At 36.4% G+C, this 9781-nt stretch overlaps 1 protein-coding gene across 1 annotated transcript; it reads right to left on the bottom strand.

The window, feature by feature from the left end:
* Positions 1-6032: 6032 nt before the first annotated feature.
* Positions 6033-9240, bottom strand: LOC132268752 (uncharacterized). The gene is made up of 5 exons (XM_059769568.1): positions 9112-9240; positions 8892-8991; positions 7671-8516; positions 7444-7587; positions 6033-6603 (listed from the first exon to the last, which is right to left on the bottom strand). Exons 3-5 carry the CDS (start codon positions 8154-8156, stop codon positions 6280-6282), a joined length of 954 nt encoding a protein of 317 aa, XP_059625551.1. The 5' UTR covers positions 8157-8516; positions 8892-8991; positions 9112-9240; the 3' UTR covers positions 6033-6279.
* Positions 9241-9781: the final 541 nt, after the last annotated feature.

Here is a 9781-nt window from a genome sequence, read left to right as displayed (position 1 = left end):
TACGGCCTAAATCGTTCTATTAGGCCGGGGGTGACACTTTTGGGATTAAAGAGTTATTCTGAGGTGGTTACTAAAGCACAGATGGCGGAGGCAAAAGCCAAAGATTGGCAAGAAAGGTGTGGTATAGTTGGTTCTCAAGAATGAGGTGTGAATGTGGGTACTTCTTCAGGAAGCGAGGACAGGAGGAGGCACATATGTGTTTTATTGTTTTCTCAGGAGCAACGAACGACAGGTGCTACTCCTATTGTTGGTACTTCTTTAGGGTCCTCTAGGATGAGTGTGGTGTGTTACCATTGTAGACAACCAAGACACTGCAAGGCAGAGTGTCCGCTTGATAAATCTAGTTTCAGAGTTTGTTTTCAGTGTGGTTAGATGGGCCACATGAAGAGGGACTGTCTACAGAGGAGATAAGGCATTACTGTGATTGATTCTTGTATAATGGGGGATACCTGTGAGATGGGGCAGATGCCTGTGCACTATTGTGCTGGATGTAGCATGAGTTACCTGTGAGTTTTATAACGAGAGGTCACCTGTGACTATGTTGTAACGGGGGATACCTGTGAGTTGTGTCAGTTGTAATAGGGGAAACCTGTGAGTTGGCTTGTGTTGTAACGGGGGATACCTGTGAGCCATGTCGAATGTAACATGGGACACCTGTCAGTCAGTTTGTGTTGTAACGGTGGACACATGTGAGTCGTGTTGCATGGTTGTCTGTGAGTCGTGTTGTATCGTTGTCTGTGAGTCATGTAATACAGTTATTTGGGAGTCATGCCGCATTGTCGTATGTGCGTTTTGTCATGTTATTGCTAGTGCGTTGTGTCGTGTTGTAACGGGGGCTACCTGTGAGTCGTGTTGTGTTGTAACGGGGGATACCTGTGAGTCTAATATAGTAACAGGGGTTACCAGTGATTGTGTAACGGGGAACACCTGTGAGTTCTATAACGGGGGGATCCTGTGAGATTGGGTGTGACAGAAGATGCCTGCACACTATTGTTCTGGTAACGGGGGCTACCAGTGAGTTTGGACAGATGCCTGTGCACTTTATGCAGTGTCGGGTTCATCTTTTCCAGGATGATGGACATGTTCCGTAGTGTGGTTCTGGATTGGGGTGATACTGATGATGGTTAAAGTGTGAGCCCCTGGGGCAGGAAATAGATCGAGATGTTTTGTAACTGTTTCATGTTGTAATGTTGTATTGGTTGGGACCACTATGTATTAAAGCAATGACGCATTTCTAAGACTATATGTGTATTATCTTTCGGGGAGCCATTACTCTTCCTACATTATTTTATGAGTGGACCCCACATGATTAAGCTTAACATTTATACATCACACACTATCAGCTTTGGAAGAATCTCTCCTACTCACGCAACATCTCTCTATAAACTTCTTATATATATATATATATTTTAAGCCTCAAATTTCTTTTCCATTTTCTGGCTAATAGGTAGGGTTTTCGGGCTCAGTTCCTTAACAAAAAATGTCCCTCTCATTGTCATCTATCACATAGTTAAAGGACTTAATTTTCGGAGTAGCGGTAATTATTTTACGAATTTTTGAAAATTTTAGATTTAAGGCTTCGGAAGAGATTTTGGGCCGCTTTGATTCGAATCCAGGAGCCGCGCCTTTAGAGCAGTTTGCTCTCCTCATCGTTGGCTACGTTTCCACGGAATAATTTTTCGTTCCGCCGCCGTTGATCGGCATTAACTGCGTTGACTTTTTCGGCCGGGGATGCATTTTGGCTACTTTTGAGGTAAGCCATTACATTTTGACTTTAGTTGCTTTCGTTTACTTGAATTCTTGCTAAGTGTGCTTAAAAATGATAAATTTTGGAATTTTGAATGATGATTATGTGTTTACATATTTATGTGGTAAAACATGTTCTAGATGATGTTAATTGTGTATATATATTTGCTTGGTTGCAAAGGTGTTTAAAGAACATGTCTTACGTTGAAATATTTTTTTTAAGGTTATGTGTATATACATGATGATGATGTTGATGAGTATGTATGGCTAAATTGATTAAATGCAAGCATGTGTATGTCAATTTCATTCATGCATAATTCCATTCGTGGCATGGGCATGGTTCGGGAAAAGTGAAGTTGAAATGATTCTTTTTAAATAAATGCATTTGGAAAAGATTGTGAGAAAAGGTTTTGTAAATGGAACCGGGTTTCGCAAGCCCGGGGCTAATTCGACCTAGAGGGAGCGCGGCCTGGTGTAAGGCGTGAAAAAGTTGATACTACGCCAGAAACTGTTGTTGGATTTGGAACTGGGGATAGCTATCAATCTCACCTCGGTAAAGTCGGTGAGCGGTTTTCGGTGTGCGTTGTGTTAAAACGGACTTTAATCAGAAAAGCGTTGCATTTCATGGCATTTTGACACCTATGATTATGACTCATTATGTGATACTAATCTTTTAAATTGAATGATGTGGACTGTGATTTTGATAATTCCATGTGTGATTTTGATCTTCATTGTTATTTTAGGCATTACCTACTGAATTGTTAAGCTCACACCTTATCTTAATATTTTCAGGAAATCAGAGAAGTATGGACATATGACTTATATTCACGAACTTAGGCGACACTAGAAATCTTTATAATGTTATAAGGCTGTATGTACGGCTATGGCGACCTCGTTTATGCATTTAAATTCCTTGTAATCACGTAAATAAAATGTGTATATTTTATGGCCTTGTATTTCCAATTATGTTTCTTGGACATGTATAAATGAAATTTGAAATATGCACGCTACGGATGGGATGCGCGTGAGCTACTTTAAATACTTATTTTTAATGATCATGATTATGGGACTTTATATCATAACTGTCGTGAGTTGGGAGAGGTTTTACATTGTGCTTTGGCTCACAAAAGAGCTCGGTTGGTTACAGGACCAGAGAGGTTGCAGACTGCTAAATTTGCAGCTTTCAGGGCTGTCGGCTGTTGGCTAGGCTAGTCAGCAGACCGAAAGTGCATTTTTCATGTCATTATATCGTTTCGGCTGGTTGACTAACTCAGTCAGCCAACCGACCCAGCAGTTTCAGTCGGCCAACATAAGGCTGTCAATCGATCGGCGCTGCCATTCTACCTTCATTTGTGTTCCTTCTGTGATGTTAGTAGTTCAGTGTTTTATGACCCTTGGGATGATGTGTATATAGTGTATTAACGTTGGAAATGACTTTTTACCCTTAGTTGACCTCGGGTTGAGGTAAGGGACTGGTTAGCGATTTAGACCCTCATGTTCGGGTCGTTACAAAAACTTTATGCAAAAATTCAAATGTCATAGTTCTGCTATATGTGGCATCACTGTTAGTTAAACAATACATTTTTGTTTAGTTTCAACATAAATGTAACCAAATGAGTGTGATAGACTTGATACATGGTTAAATTTTCTTCACTTATTCTCTCTTTATGTGTGTGTGTGTGTGTGTGTGTGTGTGTGTGTGTGTATGAGATTGAGATGATATATATATATGTATATGTGTAATCTTTGTAGTGGTGAAAATGTTAGTCTGGTATATTTAAAATAGTTTGAAGATTAAATAGATAATTTAACATTTCTATGGGTCAATTGATAAGTCAATTCATAAGTCAAAGGGTAATAAGGTATTTTTACCTTTTGTCAACGGTAGTTGGGGTGATTGTTCAATTTTGCAAATTTGGGGATGTTATCGTCCAAACCGTGTCTAAGTTGTGCAATTTACCCTATGTCACACAATGCGGGAGCGGGAGCGGGAGTGTAAAAATGGCAAAGTCTAAAATTAGTTGAGAGCGGGAGCGTCTTGAGAGCGCATGTATATAATACATTTTATGTTATATATATATATATATATATATATATATATATATATATATATATATATATAATTTTTTTTTATTTTAAATTCAACTAATGTTAGAACTTATAAAATGCCCATATAAAAGGTCCAGTCCCACCCATCTATCCGAGCCCAACGCCATAACAATTTCAGTACTCTGGAAAAAAATAAAACTTAGCCCATTACCATTAAGTATAACCCTACTCTTTTTAAAAGACCCAAGCTCATGTTCTATTAAGTATAACCCTACTCCTTTTGCATTTGCATCATTTAGACCAGCAGCTAAGTTGCTAACGGCGGAGCTCTGTATGCCAAGAAGTTATCTCGATGGGCAAAATCACAATCTACAGCAGCATCACAAAAAAATCACTATCCATTGAAGGAGATCTCATCGGAAGATTAGGCTTCATCTTTGGAGATAGAAGTGACTATTGGTAGTGCTTTTTTATTTCATCTTCAGATATGCAAACACACATATATATGCATATCTCTCTTAGTCTTAATCTTCTCTCTTTTTCTTTACAAAAGAAAATCCGAACGACCATCCGCGCCATGTTTTCCAGTGAGTCAACAGGTATTTAGGCAAAAGATCGAATTCTAAAAGTGAGTTCATGAATTCGAAAATTGAGTTCGCGAACTCAAGCTCTCAAAACGTCGATCCGCGTTCGGAGCTCTGGAGCGGAAGTCATCCATGCGAATCATGTGACTTAGAATTTACCCTTATTATTATTATTATTATTCTTTAATAAGAAACTCACTTATCTACATATCATTTAAACCCTTAAGCTTTTACTTTGAAATACATAAATAATTTGATAACTACACTAATTAGGCTATAATTTTATTATGACTCAAACTAAAATTTAAATTTCCATCAAAATCAAGGAACAATAATCAAAAGATGGGTTTTTTTATATCTTAAAAGAAGAAGAGAAAATAATACAAAAGGGACAAGACAAGAGAAAAGAACAGATGAACAACTTCACAATATTTCATCACCGTGTCAGTAGAGAGGAAATAGAGGGATAGGAAGGAAAGGATGGGGCTTACTCAGAAACCTTTTAGTCTCCATTTTTCTTATTTAGTCTCCTCTTTGGAGGAACCAAGCCATGGGAGATGTTTAGTAAAAAATTATTCTCCCCCAAGACACCATTGTGTTAAGTTAAGACGAACTATGTGATAATTTCTTATAATCTATAGTGAAAAAAAAACCACAGGCCTTGAACTACACAGAGGGTTCCAGTTTCAGAACTTAGTTGTAAAGACGTTCTTTATAATACAGAAAGCACAGAGCGAAGAAAAAAAAAAAAAAAAAGGGTAATATGGAGTAGTAGCTGAACAATATCAGCCGTAGTGCCAACGAGATTGTACCACTGTATAAAGAAAGCCTAGTGCTTTTTCAGGCCTTGAAATAATTATGAATCGGAAAATGATTTAATTTCAAAAATAAGAATACAAGTGTGAAGATGTAAATCTACAAATAATTTAAAACAGATCAACATATTGCTTCATTTTGTAAGAATAAAAATACACACATTCAAGAAAAAAAAAAAAAAAAAAAGAACAGATCGATTTCAACCACTACGATCTCTTCTCGAGAATTAACTCTCATTATGCTAAAAATAGGCCTTAGACTTAAAATCACAAGAAACATAAATATTGTTGTAATAACTACTATTTTCCTTTTAAGAAAATTAATGTAGAGTGACAATGGACTACCACCAAAGTATTTGTTTAGTTTTTTTATGCAAGGAGATAGAGAGTGTCAAAATTGCACAGCATGTACGAAAGGGACAACCCAACAACACTACTTATCCTTGTCCATAGACCTTAGCATTCACATTCTTCCTTGTATCGAAATTTCTACCAATATTAAAAGGTTAGTAGCACACGAACTAGAAAAACTGTGTCCTATTTGTCCCTGTTTATTTCTACCAATCATAAATCATCGAATAGTGTTTTCATTTGTCCGAAAAGCTTCAAATTTAGCAAGTTTGCCAGAATGAAATGCCTCCAATTTTAACCTTTGACAAAGGTTCACAGCAATCCAACATAGAATCATCAAACCATCTCCATGAACCTGTAAGACAAATGGGAATGGAAAATCATAATGCAAATAGAAAAATGCTGCAACTGTGAAAAATTATATTCTTACACCACCAGATCCTAACTTGGGTGGTATCTCTTCAAGGCTGAGGGCTTCAAGTCACACTTGGAACACAAAGTGTGCGAGTTGCTTACCTATTTAAATGAAAAATGATTTTTCAAATACTTTATTACACATGATATACAAGTTATAACAACTTCTCATCATTTTTCCAACATACAACATCACAACAGTTAAAAGAGGGGCCTGTCCTCTATTTTAAACCCAGACATTGTAGCATTACATCTTTAATTAAATATTACAAAGCACAAATTGCCATCTAATGTTACATGGGCAGCCCTCCACAAAATCTTCATATTATCATTAGTTCAACCCCTCGAGGTAATTTTGATTGCAGTCCCATAGCACACATTTTCGCCGCTAGTCGATTCTCATCTTCCACATTCTCATTTTCAGCTCCTATCAAATACGGTGGGCGTGTATCAATATTTATCTTCTCTAGCGAGACAAAATTCTCAAATAAGTACATGGCGAGCTCAACATCAACCTCACAGCCAGTAAATCCAACCAATTCTACCACCTTGGGACATTTGAGCAGACGTTTCTCAGCCCTTCCTTGTACCACCTTCCCTTGCAAAGAGTAGCGGCCAGGACAATCAATATTCCCATAAAAAACCTGCCACACCAATGGTCCGATTATTAATTCAATTTTGTTAGAACAATGAAATTGACTTTTGATTCCAAACAATGAAAATGGAATGATGATCAAACTGGTTAAAGCTAAGACCTAAATCAATGCACTTAATCTATTAGCCACAAACAAAATGAATCAAAAGTATTAGTCTACTGAAAGTTAACATCTTCTTTTAAGTAGCCTAGTCCACAAAGGACTGTCATCTTATGTATTAATACCTCTAACATCGGTTCCATCTAAGAGCTGATGTATAACTTATTGCCTCTATAATAGCATCTAGTTCATACATCACACATTGGTAATCATTAATTCACACGTATGAGGCAAAGAAATAAAGAATTTTTTCACAAACTTTCCTTGAAGGAGAGAGATGCAGATTAACATTGAACATCAAAATAATAGAAATTGGAAGGCAATGTAGGAATATATTGTCTTCTCATCAAATTTTAAAATATATATATACACACACACACACACACACACACATATATAAATATATTAAAAAACACCTCCAATGGCCGATGCTAAGCCTAAGCTACAAAATCAATGAAAACAAACTAGATGCACAGTGCACCACTGTTCTCAAATTCTTTTGATATTAGGTAAATTTATGTAAGATATGAATCTTATCTATAGGTCTCAGAAATTTTGTAAAGCAAATCATACATATCTAGAGGGAAAAAAGAAAAAGAGAGTGATGATGTAGTATGAATGCCATTACAAGTTAAAATTACTTAGTAATCACCTAAAATAACATAAAACATAAGATTCCAGGATAGAATATGATGCACATATTGTAAACCAGAAGGTAAGAGCACTAACCTCGAGACAAAATCTATACAAACAAGGAGCTGCCTCTATGAGAGAAATGCAAGGAAGGAAGCTCCTGATACGGTATGGATACACCTTCAATGTCAAATGCTTTAGATTCCTTAATTCAGGAAATTTGGGGAAGTTATCAAATACCTGAAGAGTCCAAATAACGAAATGTGTCAGAAAACCTTGAAGAATAAGAGAAGGCACAAAAGAGAGGTAAGTTAGATACTAACCTCGTAATCCAACTTCAATACAAGTGTTTGCAGCTGAGAGGTATAGCTTGAAAACTGGGAAAATTTCATAAACTTGCAAAACTGACCCCCCAGGTTTAGTTTAGAAAGATGGCATGCACTCTTGAAACACAAGTTTATTTGGTGACCAAAATATTCAAGTGACACCAGACTTTTCGCAGAAATCTCAATGTCTTCCAAAAACCAACAGTACGCTATTTTCAAATGCTTGAGCGATTGACCATAAACTTTAACATTGACTAGACAAGCCGAGTTATCAACAGATACTTCTTCAAGAAATGGACAGCTTGCTAAAAAACATTCAAGGCATTCTGCAGTCACATCCACATACGTGAAACGGATTGCAGTTAGTGATTCAAGTCTCGAAAAATCCAGGGACCGCATAGATGATAAATTGTAATGCCCTTCCGGAATATTACTATGTAATCGTTTAAGATTCAACTCAAGCCTTTGAACTCTCTTCTCCATTGCAAAGTGAACCCAATTATCAATATCAGATGTAGAACTAGAATCCAAATCAAAGTGAATTCTGAATTCATCCAGGGTTGCACCCTTGTGTGAGTTCAAGACCCGATTCACCCAACTTATATAGTTAGCCCTCTCCACCCCTAATATTTTCCAATTTCCTTTCCTTCAAAGTTTCCGCAATAACTTCAAAGCCTCAAAATTAAAAGTACCAGTTGTATATGTCCACAACTCTTTCCATCTACTTGAGACTACACTAGTTCTTGCCGCCTCTTTCATTGGCAAGCAAGAGAGGATGCAAATAAGAATTTCATCCGGCAACTGACTGATCCGATCTTCAGAGTGATTACTCCTCCCTTTACACTGATTATTGCAAACCAAATAACATAGTGAGGATAATTAGTATAAATTAATAAAATTGAATTGACCACAAACATGAGAAATTAGGTGATAACAAATAAGGAGAAAACAACTCCTCTCTTTACACTGATTATTGCAAACCACATAACATAGTGAGGACAGTCAGTATAAATTAATAAAATTGAATTGAACACAGACATGATAAATTAGGTAAAACGAATAAGGAGAAAACAACCACGCAAACACACAATAATTCATCACACATAATAATTTAGCGGAGAAATTGACGATTAAGAAAAAAGAAAGCTTTATGATTATTATTATATGGAAAAGATTCAAAAAAAATTTCAAATTGCTTAAAGGGAAAAAAATATTTACCTTCCTAAGTGCAAATTTGGAGTTCAGTCGTCTTTGTTTCATTGTGTAACCAAAAACCCTTTAGCCAAGTCTTCAACTTCGTAAAAACTTTGAACACCCACTGAGGAATTGTTCAAAAAATTACTATCAATCTACAATGAGAATATATGACACAGAAAGTATGTGTGTGTGTGTGTGTGTGTGTGTGTGTGTGTGTATATTACTAAGCAGATCTTGTCACCTGAGGCGATAGCGGAGGCTGCGCGGAGTGTCGAAGCAGATTGTTGTGATCGTAATGACTAGAAGAAATATTTCCAAATCCTTCGGCACGAAGGAACATATAGAATTTGGACGATGGAATGATGGTAAATATACACCAATCTGTTTCACGCGCTTAGATAAAAAATAAATAAAAATTAACCAGCCCAACGTGAGTGGGCTTAGCCCATCAGTTTTGCAACCGACCTATTGATAGAAAGAGGTCGTAAAACGGCACATGGGGGGTCAGAAGCAAGTGGAGTCAAGGGCGGGTCAAACTCACATTCCATTGAGACATTGATTAGTCTTATAAATTATAAATTAAAGCCTAGCTCTAAGAAAAATTGAGATAAGACCCCCTAAGTTTAATAAAAAGAATCCCTAAGTTTTTTATTTTTATGTTAGATATCATTATTAGGGTAAATTGCAACACTGTTTGGACGATACTCTTAAGTTTACAAAATTAAACAATCACCCCAACTATCTTTGACAGAAGATAAAAATACCTTATTGCTCATTGACTTATGAATGACTTATCAATTGACACATTGAAATGTTGATTTACCTATTTAATTTTTTTAACTATTTTTAATATGTCACACTAACATATAAATATAATGTGCTGATTGAATTGGATCAAATCGAATCGTATT

The sequence above is a fragment of the Cornus florida genome, unplaced genomic scaffold, assembly GCF_030987335.1.
Source record: "Cornus florida cultivar Cherokee Brave unplaced genomic scaffold, ASM3098733v1 CherokeeBrave_3.0.0_Hap2_Chr08, whole genome shotgun sequence".
Lineage (NCBI taxonomy): Eukaryota > Viridiplantae > Streptophyta > Magnoliopsida > Cornales > Cornaceae > Cornus > Cornus florida.
The sequence above is the reverse complement of the archived record's forward strand: the minus strand, read 5'-3'. Positions and strand labels throughout refer to the sequence as shown.

Excerpts from the sequence above, each read along its gene's own strand:
- LOC132268752 (XM_059769568.1), bottom strand. The coding sequence starts at position 8,156 with ATGGAGAAGAGAGTTCAAAGGCTTGAGTTGAATCTTAAACGATTACAT. Across the intron at positions 7,588-7,670 it reads TATTGAAGTTGGATTACGAG|GTATTTGATAACTTCCCCAA; the intron begins GTTAGTATCTAA and ends TGGACTCTTCAG. Across the intron at positions 6,604-7,443 it reads TGTATAGATTTTGTCTCGAG|GTTTTTTATGGGAATATTGA; the intron begins GTTAGTGCTCTT and ends TTGGTGTGGCAG.